Here is a 19,000-nt window from a genome sequence, read left to right as displayed (position 1 = left end):
GTTTTTCTATAGTGTATGCCTTCTTTGTCTTTCTGTACAGTATTTTGATCTTATTTGGATTCTTTAATGCTTTTATGACCTTTAATGGTTTAATGACCTTTAGATACACACACACACACACACACACACATGCACACACATACATGCACACACATACACTCACACACACACACACACTGTGGTTTATGTACAATCTCGAGTAAGTAGTAATGTTACAAAGCTCAATATTTCAGTCACAGTGTTAGTCGCTAAGGCTTCGAGGGAGCAATTAGGATCATGACTTTCACACATTCCTCTCAGCAACCAGGAGACATCAGGCTTGCCAGCAGCACTCTGCTCATGGCTGTGCCATTACGTGAATTTATGTTTAGCAACACTATGTAACTTCTAAAAGTAAAAAATTGTTTGGTGTTTGAAAGTTTCGATGGCAAGGCTTTTAGAACTGAAAAGCTTGAAAATTTTCATTTTAATTTTATATGTTACATATTTATTTAGATGCCACATCATTCCACAAGGATATTTCTTAAATAGTGTTTGTTGTTTGTTTGTTTGTTTGTTTTTAATATTTAAGGAGGCTTAAATGAAAGAGTCATTGGGTTGGGGCTGAACACGGTGGTACATGCCCGTAACCCCTTCACTCTATCAGCTAGAGGCCTGCCTATTCTACCAAGGGACTTCCAGGCCCTCCAAGGCTACATTTTATCTAAAAAAGAAAATAAAGATAAATAACAGTGGTATAACAAGCATAATAAAATATTTTTAAATGAAAACAATCAGGACTAAAATTGTAAAAAACATAAGCATGTTGGACAACCAGTTTCCTAATTCTACAAAAGAAAGAAAGAAAGAAAAAAACCCTGTAGGAATTGCAGTTACTTAGCTGTTCGGAAGGAGGCAGAGGGCTGAGTTTTCTCTAGGTTTGGCGAGCAGGGCAGAGTGGCCACGGGGACTTTTCCAGCAGAGAACGTTGAATAAAGCCAAAACTAATCCTCTCAACATTTTTTTTTAAATCATCAAATGAAACAAACTTCCCATGACTACATTTTTGGTACCCTTCAGTAAAACCTGTAGAATTGAAAGTAGCACAGTGAAGGCAGAGGGGATACACATGGGGTAAGGGAGGGATGCACATAACATACAGTAAAATGTGGAACAGCCACACTGTCCGGTGGGAGCTGTGCTCTGCTCTTCTTCCTAAAGTTAATGTCGGCCACTTTGAAGAAAGCTGGACACCAGAAGTTGTCTTTCTGTATTTCCTTTTTTCTTGTTTACTAACCTGACAAACCATCCCTGTACACAGGCTTCCCACCCAGTTTGTTAAACATTTGAACTACCTGCTCACAAGAAATGCACATACCGATATCAACAACCTCTATTTTGCAACCAGAAAGCACACACAAACACACACACACACACACACACACACACACACACACACACACACACACACACATCTTGACTACATGCAGGTATGTTTGTGCTTTTTTAAGCAAGAAGGATAGGGAAGATAGGCCAAGAGAAAGTATTTACTACTTTCATTTGTGCTTGGCCCAGCTCTAATAAAGAATAACAAGTCAGAATGATAAAGTAATTGGAAAATGAATCTGCTTTTGAAGGTAATTTGTCAAAGACTATTTTGGTGTATCTAGGTGTTCAAATCTAATGTTGGTAGTGATTAATTTGATGTGCAATTTTCTTTTTTATATCAGGTTGACAAAACAAAGCAAGTGTCCACCTATCAGGAAGTAGTTCGTGGCGAGGGCATTTTGCCCGACGGCGGGGAGTACAAGCCCCCTTCGGATTCTTTGAAAAGCCGAGACTATTACACGGATTTCCTCGTTACCCTGGCTGTGCCCTCGGCGGTAGCACTGGTGCTTTTCCTAATACTCGCTTATATCATGTGCTGCCGACGGGAAGGAGTGTGAGTACTTTCAAACACTAATAAAGAATTGGCAAGCCCGCTAAGACGATGATGTAGACACGCCCATTAAAAGCAAAGTTGCATCCAGTTCATAAAACACACTGTAAATGAATTGAAATTTTGTTCAGATCAAACAGCAGTACTTTATTCCCTTAAAAATGAATTAAAGTAGTTGTGAGTCTAGCAAACAAATTAGGGGCCAAAATTACTTTATTCAGAAATGATTAAGGCTAGATATAAATTCATGATGGAAAAACAGTCCCAAGAATAATTGAGGCTAGACACCGTGGTTATGCAAGCCATCTTGTGTGAGCAGAGACAGGAGTCTATTGACATGGTAATTGCATTTAAATAAATAAATTGTCTTAGTCAGTGTGATGAAAACTGAGGGTCAGAATTCTTCCTGAAGTCATTCTGCTGTCAAACAGGGTGACACAATCTAAATGTTTAAAATATATTAAAAAAAATAACCCAGGAGTAAATGAATGAAAATCAGGTATCATTTGAGTAATGAGTCTTCCCTTCATGAATAGTTAGCACTTTCAGGACATCTATGTCAATTAAGATAATCTCCCGAGATTACTTGAAAGTCAGGGTAACAAAGCAAAGGCTCAAAACCTCATAAAGCAGCAAGGAACACATTCTCCATTCTCCATGTAGCCCGATTTCATTATGTCATAGAGTTTATTTCAATCAGGAGCTTCATTCTTAATCTCCATTTTTTTCCATTTTTCTGTGTGTTTCTCATCAGTATTCCATTACTGTATGTGTACTCATCCAAGTCATCTATAACCCTGGTGGCAAATGCTGCCTGGTTGCGTTTTGAGTCCGACATCAGCATTGCCACATCCCACAGGGTCCCATGAGCATAGAGTCTTAATGTTCCGAATATCAATGCTATTATTTAATTCATAAATTTTGTTTTGTTTCTAGGGAAAAGAGAGACATGCAAACCCCAGAGTAAGTGTCTTCTTTGCTGTTATTTTCTTTCTCATTGTGTGTCGCTTCTCGGTTACCCATCATGCTCCGCACATGTGTCTCATGCTCTCGTTTCCTTTGCCATCCCTCACAGTTGACTTAACAAACTCGAAAAGCTGCTTTCTAAATAGAGATGTTTAGGCTGGGTAGACGCTAAAAAATAAAAAGGGCTCAAAAGCTAAGGCTACCTAGATAAACATTAAACCTAAACCATTTCAGATTCAGAATATTAACATGTCACTTATAGTATGCGATCTCCCAACCTGCATTTCTATAAACCAGAGGACAAATGACAGGGCCCTTTCATACATGTTTGCCCTGACTCTGCAGTAATAACCTGCCATAGAATGAAACTTCCGTGAGTATTTATAAATGCCCCCAACAGAAGCAATAATATAAAAAGCTATCCTAGTTTTCACTTAATCATAGAAAATAAATAGGTAACTAGTTTATGACTTGGGCTTTAATATTAAAATAGTGTTTCCTAGCTGAGTTTTAACTTGAGATTTACATAAAGGTATATGAGATGTATGTTTTCTGAGCTAGTTTATAGAACAGCCCCCCCCCCCCAAGCAATAATGTCTTATCTTTAAAGAAAAAAAAATGACCTTTTCAAATAGGCAACTCATTACGGCTAGTGCGTCATTTTAAATATATGTTGTTTTATTTCTTATTTTATGTAGTATCCAGCTTGTCCATCACAGCTCGATTCAGAAATCTACCAAGGAGCTTCGAGACATGTCCAAAAACAGAGAGATTGCATGGCCCCTGTCTACCCTGCCCGTGTTCCACCCTGTAACTGGAGAGGTTATACCTCCCACGCACACAGACAACTACGACAGCACCAACATGCCGTTGATGCAGGCACAGCAGTGAGTACCCATGTGGGAACACAGGCGCCAGCGTGCATGGGGCTTTTACCAATATCCCTCCAAACCGTAGCATTTAGCTGTTACTGGTTTTGTTTGTTCATTATTGGAGAACATTGTGTCAAAATATCATCACTTGGCTTGACAGAAATGTAATCGAATCAGTTCAAGGTTTTGTTTTTTTTTTCTTACTTTAGTCATAAAAGCACATCAACATCAATATGTGAGGAATTGACACTGATAAGGATCCAAATGTTTGTCCCAAGATGAGTCCTTTTGAAAAGACAGGCAGAGGCTAGAGTATGACAATCCTGTTGTTTTTAAGAGATGATGGGTTTTGTTTAGTTAGTTTTTGTTTTTTTTGTTTTTTTTTAACCACCACAGACCTATATAATCTAAACGATTTTTGTTTCTTTGGTATAAATGATTTTTAAATTCCTTTTTTCTTTCTCTATGATCTGTTTGTATATAAAATAAGCAACTCTGCTTGGGCTCTGGACATATACTTATTTTTTGCTTGGTTTTGTCCTTTTAAGGCAGGGTTTCCTGTAGCCCAGGCTAGCTTTTAAGGCAGGGTTTCCTGTAGCCCAGGCTAGCTTTGAGCTTCTGGTTGTACTCCAGCTTCCAAGTGCTAGAAACACAGGCGAGTGCCACCATGTCCAGATGAACACACATATAATTATAGCCAATCTTTCCTGCTTTAGAGACGGTGGTAAGGAAGGCAGGAAGGGGACTTTCTTGAACAGCTATGGGGAAGGATGATGAGGGATTGTGTGTGCTTAGAAACTAGATTTTTCAATATATAAAGTGGTAGGAGAAACTGACTTGTATTCCCTTAGAATGTAGCTCTTTCTTTTTTATTTTTTACCTTATATTGGAGTGGGATAAATTGTGTTACCCCCAAGAACAAGAAGTCACAATCATATTTTTCGGTCACTTCCTGTTATTAAAGTAAATAGAGTGGATATGCAGAAAAATCTCTGTTCTTCTGTCTCTTACTCCTTCAAGTACACACACACACACACACACACACACACACACACACACCATGTCGGACATATATTTTTCTATTGAGAGTGCTTATTTATCATTATGTAAAATGTATATGCTAAATCAGATTAAACAATAATTATGTATGACAGTGTAAACAGTCAGCTTTCGTGCATTTACCTAAAACACTTTTGAAAACATCACATGATTGTGAATGCTTTCTTAGGTTTCTACCATCATCTACTTAGGGTTTCGTGGGCCAAGGCTGTATATGTGTCCTTCCATGGTGGGGAAACTTTGCATGCATTTGAATTCAGGATTTTGGAAATAAGTATTACACTAGTGATATGTAAATGCAGGTTTCACAATATTTAATTTTAATACAGAGAAAGTATGTTCATGTATATTCTCTGTATAAAGGTTAGTGGTCCATTGTTACAGGCTAATCTAAGACCCCATTTACTAGAATTAGGGACTGACAAGAAACTTCAGTAGTTTTAAGAATATTATAATAATATCCAGCTTATCCATCTGTCCAATTTTTAGAGCATATACATTTCAGAATCATACTTGATACTTAAGTACTGTTTCCTACATTGTGTGTGTTCCAAAGAAGTGTTCATAGTCTACAAAACTCGAAGTTAGTAAGTGTACCTGGAAATCAGATTTCGTTCGTTTTAATTTTTGTGCATTTATTATTCTGGGAGGGCTACATGCTATAGTGCTTACGCAGTGGTCAGAGACAAAGTATAGAAGTTGTTTCTCTCATTCTGTTATGTGGGCCCTAGGAATCTAACTTAGGACATTAGCCTCTGAGGCAAGTGTCTTTATCCTCTGAGCTATGTCACGGGATTCGTCTGGAATCTATGGGTAAGGGTGAGAAGGGCTAATTTTCCAGAGACCACAGGTCTGGAAATGTTTCTGTTGTTGACATCATTCTGCTTTAAAACTTTAGAATACAGCAGTAGTTGCTATGGTGAGTTGAGGAACTTGGATGTGTGTAGGTTATTAAAGTCTAAATGAAAATTGAAAGGCTGCGACCACTTTTAAAGACACCCTTTCTGGTCATGTATGTTGAGAATATCTCCTTAAAATTTTTGATTTTTCTTGGGTCCAGGATTTTATGCTGCTGTTATTGATATATAAACAAAACAAAATTTTTTGTCTAGTTTATGTGTCTGCCTTTCTCAGGCCTTTCCAGAGCCCATCAAGACCACCATTATGCAGATCAGTTCTTTGCAAATACAATAGCTTATTACACTGAACTTGCAACAATTTTAACATATATGTGTTTTGAAGTCTGGAAAACCTTTCTATTATTCCTTTTTCTGCTAATGGAAAAGCTCCATTAACTAACACTTCTGAATAAATAGGGTCCATAGATAATTGATGATGTTCACAATGATTGTTCTGAGGCACCGTGGGAGCATCAAGTGTGCCTGCCTCATCCGAGGAAAATTAAATTACATTCGGTGTCGTTTCAGTGTTGAGTGTATATTATCTTTCTTTTATTCTTAGAAATGGATAATATGTGCATGGTCTCTATGGTAACTCCCTATAAGCCAGAATATGTGATTAACCTCATTTTCTAACTATGCCAGATAATAGGTAATTTATTGTGTCAGATTCATCAACACATTTTTTTATTATAAAATTTCAACTTTTACACTTTAACTGAAAATAATTGGGTTTTTTAAAAGTTTTATTTTAGTATCAAGCAGATACATAAATATTTTGGTCATTTGGATGGAACAGAATTTTCAAGGTGAAAATGAGATATTTATTTGAGCAAGCTTGTGGTCCTTGTGGCCAGGTGTATGCTTGGATAATATTGCTTTGTGTTTTCTCATTAGGCCTTTGTGAAAGGGCTAGCTCGCGTTTCAGCCTCACACATAGGTTTGTGCTAAACCTATCTTTCATAAGGAGTTTGATCAGCAACAGCATTTCCTGTTTCTTCCTCAGATTTTAAAGCAGAAATATTCAACCAAAGCAATATGTCCAAACACTTACATGAACTGATAAGTAAGACTTAGGACCATTCAAAGCTTTCCTTCAAATCTGCATAAAAAATTATTTGATCCTTTAACAAAGTCAATCCACTTGAGAGGTATAGAAAGCTTACAACTTCGATATAACTAAGGGCCACTACAGTTCTCTCATACATTTTTCTTTTTTGGCATAATACTTCACTGGGCTCCAGACTAAAACCATTTGTGATAAATTTAAGACACTAACAATAGACAAAGATAAATGAGGTCAGTGTGAGATCACAGTATTTACCATTTCTGATAGTTACTTTGGATAGTGTATGGCCATTGACCTCAACGGTATCTCTGAGCCAGCTTTCAGGCACAGAGACATTGAAAGAGGAAGGGAAGCAGGATAGGACAGAGAGACATGTCACATGCTCAGAAAAAGGGGGATGTAGAACATGGCTCCTTTCACTTTTCTTTCTTTCTTTTCTTCTTCTTTTTTTTTTTTTTTTTTTTTTTTTTGGTTTTCTGAGACAGGGTTTCTCTGTGTAGCCCTGGCTGTCCTGGAACTCATTCTGTAGACCAGGCTGGCCTCGAACTCAGAAACCTACCTGCCTCTGCCTCCCGAGTGCTGGGATTAAAGGAGTGTGCCACCACGCACGACTCCTTTTACTTTTCAAAAGGCAGAGACAATACAGACACGTGGCGATATTTCTACCTGGTGAAGGGAGAGAAGATCAATTTAATTTGATCTTTGCTTAGAATGACCTTGGAGATGCTGCAAATATAATGGAGTATCTGAAGTTCTTTCAGTTTCTCTTCTTAAGACCTCATGGCACTGTTTTCACTTGTGGCCATGGTGCTTTGCTGTTACCTACACTGTGGACATTTTTTAGATTTTACTAGTTTTCCAGTCAAGTCCTTTCTCTCCTCCAACATTTCATTAAGGGCACTGTACTAAGGTCACCATGTTTCCTTGGCCTCTTCTGCTCTGGGCTGTTTCTTAGGCTTCCCAGAGTCTGATTGATTGCCTTGATAGTGTGGAGAAGTCATAGCCAAGTGTCCAAGGGAGTGGTTCCTATCCTAGTCAGGCTCACAGTTTCCTTCCTTCCTTCCTTCCTTCTTTCCTTCCTTCATTGTCTGTGTCTCTCAATGAATACTCCTCCCACTCCCATCAGCAGCCCCTTTAATATATTTAGTTTTGGCAATCACATTTGCAGTAATCCTTAAATGTAAATTACCTTGACCCAAAGAATCATGGCAATTGGGGTGATGCTTTTAACTAGAGGCTTCGCCCAAACCCTAGAAGGTATACTCTTTATACAAAGTTGAGGTCTGAGTCACAGAATTTTATGTCCTTGAATTGAAAGACAACCGATTGCTGACAGGGAGTCCGGACTCTCTCGGTAGGGGTTTTACAATGCAGAGCTCAGCCCTAAATCAGGGCTTTGAAGGCAGGTGAAAGTGCAGGTCCCATGACTGGGAATTGCAAAGCCCCCAGGCCTCTCTGACTGGGTGCAGCCAGTTCAGAGGGCCCCTGCATTCTCCCACCTGGTGTTTTAAAGGCAGCTGTTTTTCCTTGTCCCCCAAGGGGCTTGGGTGGGATCGTAAAATGGGAGGCCTGGTGGATTTTATCTGTAAAGTATGGGCTGTTTGTGACTCTCTGCAGCCAGCCATTTGGACTTCTTCAGCTGCTTGAAAGAACTGCCGTGGGGGAAGTGAGTCATTGCTGCTGACTTGAAAATAGTGGCCAAGTAAGAGAGAAAAACGTTGAACCTTGAAAAACTAAAAAAAATAAAGGGATAAAAATTCCTTAGGAAATGTAATCGAAATATAAGTTTTATGCCTTGAGAAGCAAGTATTGACTGGAGGATCCCAAGTATTGAATTTTCTAGAAACATACCGACCCGATGTCTTTTGAGCTGTGTCACCTTCCAGGGGATGATGTACTTCCTCATTCATTTGGTGACGACCTCCAGAGCCACTGAGTTTTTCTAGGTGGGAGCAACTTCCTGGAGGACCTTATGTGATGTAGAACATGGGCAGATGCCCCAGACATTTTCCTGTAACATTTTTAATTGGCTATGCAGAAACTTGTTCGTATTCATCGTACTAAACCTAACATCTAATCCAGGATAATTGAGTGTCCCTCAAACAGGAGGTAGGCCGTTCCTAAATCTTTTTGCAAATCAACTGTAAAAGTGCAATTAAGTCTTATAATTACAGCTAGTAAACTAATTTTAGGGTTTTTTGTGACTATTTTCCATTTGTCGTCTCTTCAGTAATTATGAAAACCACGTTCAAGGTAAAATTCTACATATATAAAAAGTGAGTTTTAATGAAAGTGACTGTCAGTTGAAAATGACTGTTTCAGTAGACCAAGACGATCGTGTTCCTGTTGACAAGGACACTGCAGAGACATTGACTTTATCTTATTTCATTTTACTTTTGAAAGTATAGACTCAGAGTGGTGGGTTTGTTCCTTGGTGGGTATGGGTTCTGTAGGTCTCTACTGCATCAAGTACCCCCAGTACCCCTAGTACCCCCAGAGCTCCCAGGGACTAAACCACCAACCAAAGAGTACACATGGAGCGACCCATGGCTCCAGCCGCATATGTAGCAAAGGATGGCCTTGTTGGTCATCAATGGGAGGAGAGGCCCATTGAATGAAGGCTCTATGCCCCAGTGTAGGGGAACGCCAAGGCTGGAAGGAGGGAGTGGGTGGGTGGGTGAGCAGGGTGAGGGTATGGGGGTTTTTGGAGCAGAAACCAGGAAAGGGGATAACATTTGAAATGTAAATAAAGAAAATATCTAATAATAAAAAAGAAATTTAATCTGGGTATAGAAGAGACATCTGTTCTCATATGCTTACTCAAAAGTGTTCACAATCAATCGGTAGCAGTTTAGAGGACTTCTGATGGTTGAATGAATAAAGAAAATATGGTTTTCATTAAAAAAAAAAAAAGCTGTGATGGTTCGCCCTGACCTTTCACAAGCAAAGGGGTAAAACTAAAGAAAAGAAAAAAAAATCCAGATGGAGAAGTCTTCTTCTTCCTCCTTTATGTATCCTATAGAATATAGTGCTGATTTTAATTAAAATTATGGTTTTCATCTTTAAATCCTCACCAGTGTTTCTAGGCTCTGTGTGACCCTCCCTTACTCTCCTCTTCCAATTTCCTGATTTCTCAGCAAAAAGAGTTGTAGGTCCAAGCCCTCATTTTAAAAGGAAAAAAAAAAATGAAGGTTTTGGCAATATCAACTTTGCTAAAATAATTGGCAAATTTCCCAAATAATGGAACTACTGCTTGCTAATAAATGTCACCATATTTTAAAAGGCATTTCACATACTGAAGGCCTTCTCCACCCCCACAGCTCTGGCGTAGATTCTGTGTCTGTATGCAAATCATTTTGTTTTCTAAGTCTTTAAGCGAGCAGCAAAATACTCAGTTGATACTCATCCACCCTACCCATAGACTTCCTCTAAGGGGGAGCCAGCGATGTGACAGTTGTACAAATAATGAATAACTGTGTAGTCCTCCAAACACTTATTTACTAATGTACCTTTGCTTTCTTAAAGAATGAAGCTTGTGAAATGACTAATTTGCACAATTTTCTATTTAGATGCAGGTAATGGCGAGAAAATTGGGAAATAATTAATGCTAATAATTCAGAGAATTACAGTTTCTCTTGGCTTTCTATATAATGCAGCAGTTTACATATTGTAACCTTTCCATAAGTCCAAAAATAACTTAATTACTTTAAATAGTCTTATGCTTTTCTAAAGGGTCTTTCTTTGAAGGAGTGTAGGTGCTCTGTTTGAAGTTAGCCCCACTCTCCTATCCAGTTGCATTCAGTGGCCTGTTTTCCTCACACATGGACATGTTCCCACATCCCCCATTGTTCTCTCCTCGCCACAGCCCCAGTATTGTAGATTGGAGGCATGTGATTCGGTATTCCAGCAACAGGATGCTCATGAGCACCTTTCTTCTGTAGGCAGCACACGTGACCTTATATAGACCAGGTGGACTGGAAATTGCTGAACATTCCAGGCTGGCCTCTAACCCACGATCCCCCCCCACTTCAGCTTCCTACCTGTTCACACAGATATGCACCCCCACAAAGTAGCTCAACATTTTGTTGTTTTTCAACCTCTTTGAACATGTGAGCTCTTTCTATATAACTCATCTAACGTATCATTTGCAGGCTTATCATTTGCACCACCACCAGGGTTCGTTGTTTTAAACCCTCAGACTAACTCAAGTGCACAAATGGCTTTCTCATGTACCTTTTCCAGATGTCTTGGAAGTGTATCTATTCATGAACCAACAATTGTTCATCACCCATCCAAGACCACTGTGACTGTCAACATTTGACAGTGTAGCCAAAGAAAAGTTCTAGGAAATGGCAGGCGTGGATTGACTTTGAGCATTGATTTTTTTTTTCTTTTTTTCGAGACAGGGTTTCTCTGTATAGCTCTGGCTGTCCTGGAACTCACTCTGTAGAGCAGGCTGGCCTTGAACTCAGAAATCTGCTTGCCTCTGCCTCCCAAGTGCTGGGATTAAAGGCGTGCGCCACCACTGCCCAGCCTGACCACTGATTTTTAAAGAATATTTTATTAAAGAATGTGCTGTGGGGCCCAAACAAGGATGTGGGGTTCCAGAGGCCTTATCCAAACGCTGATTTTGAGTTTAGGATACCCTTTGTGTACAGCTTTTGAAAATTTGGTGGTTTTGACTAAGCCCTGCCTGGGCCACAGCCCTTCAATTCTGGCTTTTCCCCTCTTTTCCTTGCAAATTTTGCTGACGTGTGTTGGGTTAAGTACTTGTTTTTTAGGTGTCTGTGTGCCTGGAGCTAATGGAGAAGGAGGAAGTGGGCTTCAGAATGTAGGGAAAGTGTTAGAGCAGCCTCCTCTCTGGTCTGGAACCACCACTGTCAGTTATGCCCCAGGAGCTGAAAGGAGGCTCCTCCCCGCCCTCCTCCCCTGGGCGCGTATAATTGCATTTTGGCTTGTGTAATAAAGGTCTTGGGCTTTTGCATTGTTAAATGCACAGCTGGTCTCTTTATGGTTTTTGAATCAATTCTTTTACCTTCTAGTAGAAAACCAACATAAATACAGTCTGTAAACTTCAGAACAAACAAAACAGCCAAAAGAAACATTCCCTAGAACACATAAGTATCGCTAAAACCTAAGAGCAGAAGAGGGTGTAACCATTGTGGTAAATTATTAAATAACTGTCTTAACTTGGGTGAGAATGAATTTTGTTATTCCTTAACAATATTTTAAATGGGTTTTAAGTGGAACTTATTTTCTTTTTTTAATCATCCAGAGGCATTTAGCAGGATTATGAGTTCAGGCTAGGCCTACTTCTTTAATCCTAGAAGACAGCTGAGCCAGGTGGCTCTCTATGATTTGGGGGCTAGCCTGATCTACATAGTTAGAAAGAACCTGTTCAAACAAACAAACAAACCAAACCCCTGGAGACTTAAACACTATTTAGGTAGCAAGTGCTATTTTCCACTTCTTTCATTATGTAATTTTTTTCTTTTCTTTCTTTATTGTGTATGGTGTGTGCATGTAGGTGGACCTGTGTGTGTGTTTGTGTGTGTGGAGGGTGCATATGCACATGTGTGTTCGGGCCCATGGCTGACATGGGACATCTTTTTAAATTGTTCTCTATCTTAGGTTGAGGCAGGGTGTTTCTTGGAATCTGGCACTCAGTGTGGGGTAGGCCAATCTCCTTCACACATTCCTAGTCTCCATCCCCCTGCCTCCACGCCTTGAGTCTTAGGAAGACTGACATACCCAGCCAGCATATTACGTAAATTCAGAGGATCTGAACTCTGGTCTGCATACTCCCATGACAAGCACTTGACTCACTAAGCCATCTCCCCAGCCGCTGTATTTGGAACATAAGAATTTTGCCTTGTGGGAGTGATTTAAATGAGGGGTTTTAAAACTCTGTGTCTTGGAGGGGTCCTTGACACATTTTAGGACTCCATGTGAGGCGAAGAATTCAGAGGAGACAAGATTCCTAGCTCCTTTGTTCCTTTTTGGTATATCAGAGTTCTCTGTATGATTTCAGCTAAGGAATCGCAGTACTTAAGAGAAACAAAACACGTGGATGGACACTCCTTACTGCATTGAAAAGGGTGACTCTGGGCTTTATGCCACCTACAATCTAAATTGTTTATTTTAATAAGCTAATAACAATATAAAAATTTGATGTAGAATTTATGCATCTACATGTTAATCAATGTGTGCCTGTTACCTGAGTCTTTGCAAGTATCTCATTTCTGCATATATTCATTAAAAATGATTCCATGTTTCTTTTTCTCTTAGAGTTATTAACAAACTAAGATGGTTCTTACTAATAAGGCAATTTGGAGCAACAAAATACCATATGCAGAAAAATATACTGGCAGTCAGCACAACTGAATGCATAATAAGTGGCCTAATTATCACCTCATTTGGAAATGCTTAGAGACTGAAAACATGTAGAAGAGGTCCTTTATATTTTTATTTTCTGCACCGTATTTGTGTGTGGAACCTGTACATGCATGTTCCCATATGTGGGCACATGAAGAATGCATGTGTGTATGTGGAAGACTCAAAGGTAATACAAAGACTTCCTTGGGAACACTCTACCTTGTTCAGGGAGGCAGAGTCTCTCAGTCAAAACCAGAAGGGGCTGATCCCTAAACTAACTGCATTCTCCTCTCCAGGGGGACCCCTTGTCTCTGCCTCCCTAGAACTGGAATTATGGGCAGGCTGACACCCAGCAGGCACTGATGTGAGAGCTGGAAATCTGAATTCTGATGCTGTGCTTGTCCAGCAAGTGACTGATCCACTGAGCCATCTCCCCAGACCCCAAAGACCTGGTTCCTAAGGTGTCATTTTTTTTAAATTAAAATATTTCAGTACTGAATACATTCATATGGAATCTTTTACTCCTAAGAGTAGTAAGGATCCGCTCTATACAATTTTTAAAAAGGGCCAGCAAGATGATTTAGTGGGTAAAAGTATCTGCTGCCAAGCATAAATAACCTTTGTTCAATCCTTAGGATCCACATGATGGTAGGAGAACTGGCACCTGCAGGCTGACTTCTGAGTACACCCATGCGATGGCACACGTGTAGGCCCACAAATACACACAGACACACTTTTTGTAAATAATGTATATCTGCTGTAGCGAAGACAACTGCAGGTTCATCGAGTTGTCTCCCCCACCACCACAACAGGTTTTTTTGTTTTTTGTTTTTTGTTTTTTGTTTTTTGTTTTCTTTTGTTTTGTTTTGTTTTTGAGACAGGGTTTCTCTGTGTAGCCCTGGCTGTCCTGGAACTCACTCTGTAGACCAGGTTGGCCTTGAACTCAGAAATCTGCCTGCCTCTGCCTCCCAAGTGCTGGGATTAAAGGCTTGCGCCACCACCACCACCACCCGGCCAGGTTTTGTTTGGGGTTCTCATATAAGGGGAAGATCTCTCTCTCTGTCTCTCTTTCTCTGTCTGTCTGTCTGTCTCTGTCTCTCTGTCTCTGTCTCTCTCTCTCTCTCTCTCTTTCTCTCCCTCTCTCTCTCTCTCTCTCTCTCTCTCTCTCTCTCTCTCTCTGTGTGTGTGTGTGTGTGTGTGTGTGTGTGTGTGTGTGTGTGAGGCTACAGATAGTTTTCCGTCTGCTTAAGACATACTAAGAAGCCAGAAATTGAATTTGCTGATAGAGAGAAAGAAATAAGAAATATTGAGGTGTGTGTTACAGATCTGTGTCTTGGGAGGTCACTGGTCAGCAGTGGGTTGTAAGGGACGAAGAACTACATCAGAGCTGTCAGAGGCTCCAAGGGAGACATGAAGGTGTAAACGAAGGGGACAGATTTAACGAAAGCTGAGAAACATCCCAGTGATTGCCTTTGGGAACGGAAAGAAACGTCAAGGGGGACTCGAAACTCTTCCTAGTCCAGGCAGGGAAATGGCCTTTTTTGGCATGAAGATAGCATGTTTAGTGAATAAAGGTAGTGATATGCCTTCAAAGCTGTTATAACGTACCAGTGATGATTGTACGATATGATGATGTATATAGACATATGTGTATGCACAGATCCATACCGGTTTTATGATCTAGACCTAGTTTGAGATTGTACACATCAGTAATTTAATTGCTGGCATCACTGTGTTTATATCTTTATCCACTGTTATTAGCCGTGTGATTTTCAAACTTTAAGGCTATTTTCACGTATAAGAAAATAGAAAAACTAATAAGACCTATGTTTTAGAATCATGAGGGAGTTTTGTTATGGCATATGGTAAGAATTTCATGGACATTATCAGAGATTGCTATTTGTCTTCCTTGGTCTTCAGTTCTCTCATGTATGTGCATAGCTCAATGCCCCACAGGGTGCAAAACCTGAGCCCGTTATCTGAGTGATACCTCTCCGAGCAGATTTCTATCTTAATGTGTCTTGGTCTCTGATTACCAGTGTGCAAACACATTTTTACTCAATAATGTTAATCATTTCTAGGAACTTGCCACACCAGACTCAGATCCCTCAACCGCAGACTACAGGTGAGTACTAAGATGCTAATTCAGTGTTTATGGATGAGCTAATATAGTAAAAGATTGTCATAGCACTCTATAATTGATGACACTTTTGTCTTCATCACGGGAGGCAAAACAGTTGTATCATTCCTTAATTAGACTGAGGAGCTCAGAAGAGTGGCTTAGACTTTTGCATCAATGGGCCTCAGAACGACAAACAAATGGTAAATGATCTTAAAGCAGCAGTGTCCTTCCGTGGAGGTCTTGTCTAATTAAGAAAGATGCATTCCACTCCCTTTCTACATGGGAACTCCTTATTCTTCCCCTTGGTATAAAAGATTTTTAGCTTGGGTGGGTCCAGGATTTGTCTCAGTAAGTGATCAGGTTGAAACTGACTCTCACAAAGGGCAACCATTGTGACTAATTGCTGAGCCTTCAGGGCGATCAATGAGAAATGGTTGGCCTGTTTTAAAGCTGCTTTAAAAAGCCATTAGAATATGACCAGTGAGGACAAGATGATGGGCAAGTCTCCCTGGCTGTTCTCTTTCCCCAAGCCATGCTTTCTTTAAGTTCATTTCTTTCAAGTGTCCCTAAAAAATCTCCACAGCCAATTATTTCATTCATTCTTAACTTATTCACAATTGTCTACTAATTAGTGGTTGGTTCCTAGTTCTAATTGCCAGGCAACCAGTAATGCCTTTGTTCCTCTTTTGGAAAGCAAGAGAAGTTCTAAAAATGTAAGTTGAGTGTGGAATTCTAAGTATGAATAGTGGCTTTGTGGTGGGAAAAGCCATTAAGTGAGTCTCAAAAAAAAAAAAAATGCCAGCCACATTAGAAATGTATTGGATGTTTTCATTCAGAGTTATCTCCTCTATTACTGCTCTCGGGAATTTAAGGAGATTTTCGTTTGACAACTTTTCAAAGATTTGAGGCAAGTATAATAAAGTTTTTCATCAGATTTTAATTATAAGATGATGTTTATCAGAATTGTTCCTAGGGTTTTGATTGCTTCATTTAATTAAATGCTAATATGATTCAAGTAGACCATTCAATATATTGATGGGTGGTGTGCGTCTGTAAACATCCAGGGGATTGATGACGAAACAAACTTAGTTATAAATATTCGTCACTGAAAGAGGAAAACATTCAAGTTCTTACTTCTAATTTCATGGCTATCTTTTTAAAGAGAAAAAAAAATTAAAGGAACACGACTGTAACCAAACTGATAGAGCACCTTTCTCTCTAACCAAGGAAGTCTGTCTCTCCTGAGATGTCAGCTTTCTGACTCTTGTTCACTTGTGGCGTGCAATGAGTAGAAATCACAAAATTTCTAGGAAAGTTATAAACATTTTTTCGAGACTTGTGAAAAGCTAGATTTTTTTCACTCTCTGCCTCCTAGGAGAATAGAGATCTTGAATAGGTGCTGTTGGAGATAGTATCAGTAGATAATGGGACTTGTTTGATATGTTGGGGTGCTGTGCTCAGCACTGGGCAGCTTTCCTTGTCGGGAGCAGCACATGGGCAGAGCTGGGTACACTGATGAAGAAGGGCTTCCTTCCCCTTGGAGGTCTTTTGGCTGCTCAACCTCATTTTTTCCAATATTTTTCTAAAAAGATTTTTGGGAAAGTAGCATTTCGATGGAAAGAGTTCCTCCTTCTGGTTAGGGCGGACCTCGTACTCTCTTGTTTTCTGCACGTTGATGCGTGTTACAGACCAGACGGTAGGATCTTCTCGTGGGTGCTTTGCTGTTACTGTTTTCTCAGTGAGCCTCTCAAGGATCTGTGTGCAGAAGGGAGCGAGACCACCCTAGCACTGGGTGCTAACTAGGAGAGATGGTTCTTTCTGCCTCCCAAACATTTAAAGCATTAAAGGTGTTAGGCCTCCTGGGGAGGGAGCTGAGGGCCAGTTGCAGCCTTTATTCCTCCTCTAGTCATTTACATTAAGATATTGTTTTTTTTAATTAATTTATTTTATTAGATATTTTCTTTATATACATTTCCAATGCTATCCCAAAAGTTCCCTAGACCACCCCCCCGCCCGCTCCTCTACCCACCTACTCCCACTTCTTGGCCCTGGCGTTCCCCTGTACTGAGGCATATAAAGTTTGCAAAACCAAGGGGCCTCTCTTCCCAGTGATGGCCGACTAGGCCATCTTCTGCTACATATACAGGTAGAGATACAAGCTCTGGGGGTACTGGTTAGTTCATATTGTTGTTCCACCTATCAGGTTGCAGACCCCTTCAGCGCCTTGGGTACTTACTAGAGAGCTTCTCCAATGGGAGCCCTGTGTTCCATCTTATAGATGACTGTGAGCATCCACTTCTGTATTTGCCAGGCACTGGCATAGCCTCATATGAGACAGCTATACCAGGGTCCCTTCAGCAAAATCTTCTGAGCTTCCAGTTTATTCTGTTGCATCTGCAAGGCCCATTGTGTGTTTTTAAGAGTACCTTTGAGCTGCCCTGCTTGTCCCCCTCTTCATCTCAGCTCGGGGTGGAGGGGATGATCTGTGCATGATTGTTGTGAAACAGCAATGGGCTTTTTATTTAGAAGGGGCATGGGGACCCACAGGTCAACTCTTGGAGAGCAAGTCATTCTATTCTTAGCTGCCTATATGGACTTTATCAGCTGAAAGTTGATTTGCAGCCTGTTTGGCGCAGTTAGCTATTTTCTTTTAAATTTCCATCGAAAGTTTACAAGTGAACTAGCTGGTGATGCTGTATTGCTGGGCCTGAGCACTGGCTGGGATAATAGAGCAGTTAAGGGCAGATAATAGCACTAACGTCTGTACTAAGTCCAAGGCTTGATGCTCTTTCATGGTCTCCATCCTCTCTGCCCTTCCAACGCATGTGGTAGTTTTGAAGCCACCATTAAAAGGTACAGTCATACATCCCGCAGTCAACCTCATTCTGCTTGTTTATTGTGAGAGAAGTTTGCAGGCTTTATGAGAATATAAAATAGGTTCAGGAAAAGGAGTACTAATTTAATATTAATCCCTTCCTTTCTTTCTCCTTTTAAAACCAAGCACAGAAAAATAATGCAGAATAATTATTTTAAACTAAGATGGTAGAAAAGTTCTCCTTGCAATCTAAATTTCATATATGAGTATATGACATACATATATATGTATGTGTCCTATATGATACATATGATATGATACATACATGTACATGTCTTATGTACAGCATAAAACAGAAGTGAGTCTGTTTAGACCAAACCAAAGGAAAGGAGAATTAAAATAAATAAGGTGATAAATACAAATATGAGCAAAATCCAAGATATACATGTGTTGAGACATACCACCTCCTTTTTGTATGGTAACTACAAAATTTAGTAATAATACTATATAAACATTGTATACATTTTTAAAAGAGAGTCTGTCTTGTAACAAGTCTTATGTTCAAGAGCTAAACGTGCCATAGCCTGCCTAACTCACGTTCATGTTGTCATCCCGGTTACAGGTAAATGGTATCCCTGAAGAAAGAAAGCTGACAGAAGCAATGAGTTTATAATCAGCACTGCTGCAGCCGTGTCTCACCCCTTTCCCTTCCAATAATGCATGAGCTTTCCTGACATCGGTTACGCATGCCCACTGTGTTGAGAACCAAATACCGTGACACATCTCTCACTTACTAATGCATTTTTTTTGTACTTAAAGCATTTTTGAAAATTTATAAGACATCAACGACTTTATATTTGTTACAATAAAAAGTAAACTTTAAAATAAATATTAATGGAGCCTAA

At 39.8% G+C, this 19,000-nt stretch overlaps 1 protein-coding gene across 15 annotated transcripts in view; it reads left to right on the top strand.

The window, feature by feature from the left end:
* Positions 1-19,000, top strand: part of Sgce (sarcoglycan, epsilon) — a 72,855-nt gene extending 53,855 nt beyond the window's left edge. For 4 of the 15 annotated variants that reach the window (XM_006505023.1, XM_006505019.4, XM_006505024.4 and 1 more), the window contains 6 exons: positions 1,710-1,921; positions 2,855-2,881; positions 3,583-3,771; positions 15,240-15,283; positions 16,153-16,187; positions 18,718-19,000. In XM_006505023.1, the coding sequence (XP_006505086.1) occupies positions 1,710-1,921; positions 2,855-2,881; positions 3,583-3,771; positions 15,240-15,283; positions 16,153-16,187; positions 18,718-18,768 (558 nt within the window). In that variant the 3' untranslated portion in view covers positions 18,769-19,000. Of the gene's footprint in view, positions 1-1,709; positions 1,922-2,854; positions 2,882-3,582; positions 3,772-15,239; positions 15,284-16,116; positions 16,188-18,717 lie in introns of all 15 variants that reach the window. The other 11 variants (NM_001130189.1, XM_006505020.4, XM_030255281.1 and 8 more) reach the window with 5 other exon arrangements.

Source organism: Mus musculus, chromosome 6, assembly GCF_000001635.26.
Source record: "Mus musculus strain C57BL/6J chromosome 6, GRCm38.p6 C57BL/6J".
Classification (NCBI taxonomy): domain Eukaryota; kingdom Metazoa; phylum Chordata; class Mammalia; order Rodentia; family Muridae; genus Mus; species Mus musculus.
The sequence above is the reverse complement of the archived record's forward strand: the minus strand, read 5'-3'. Positions and strand labels throughout refer to the sequence as shown.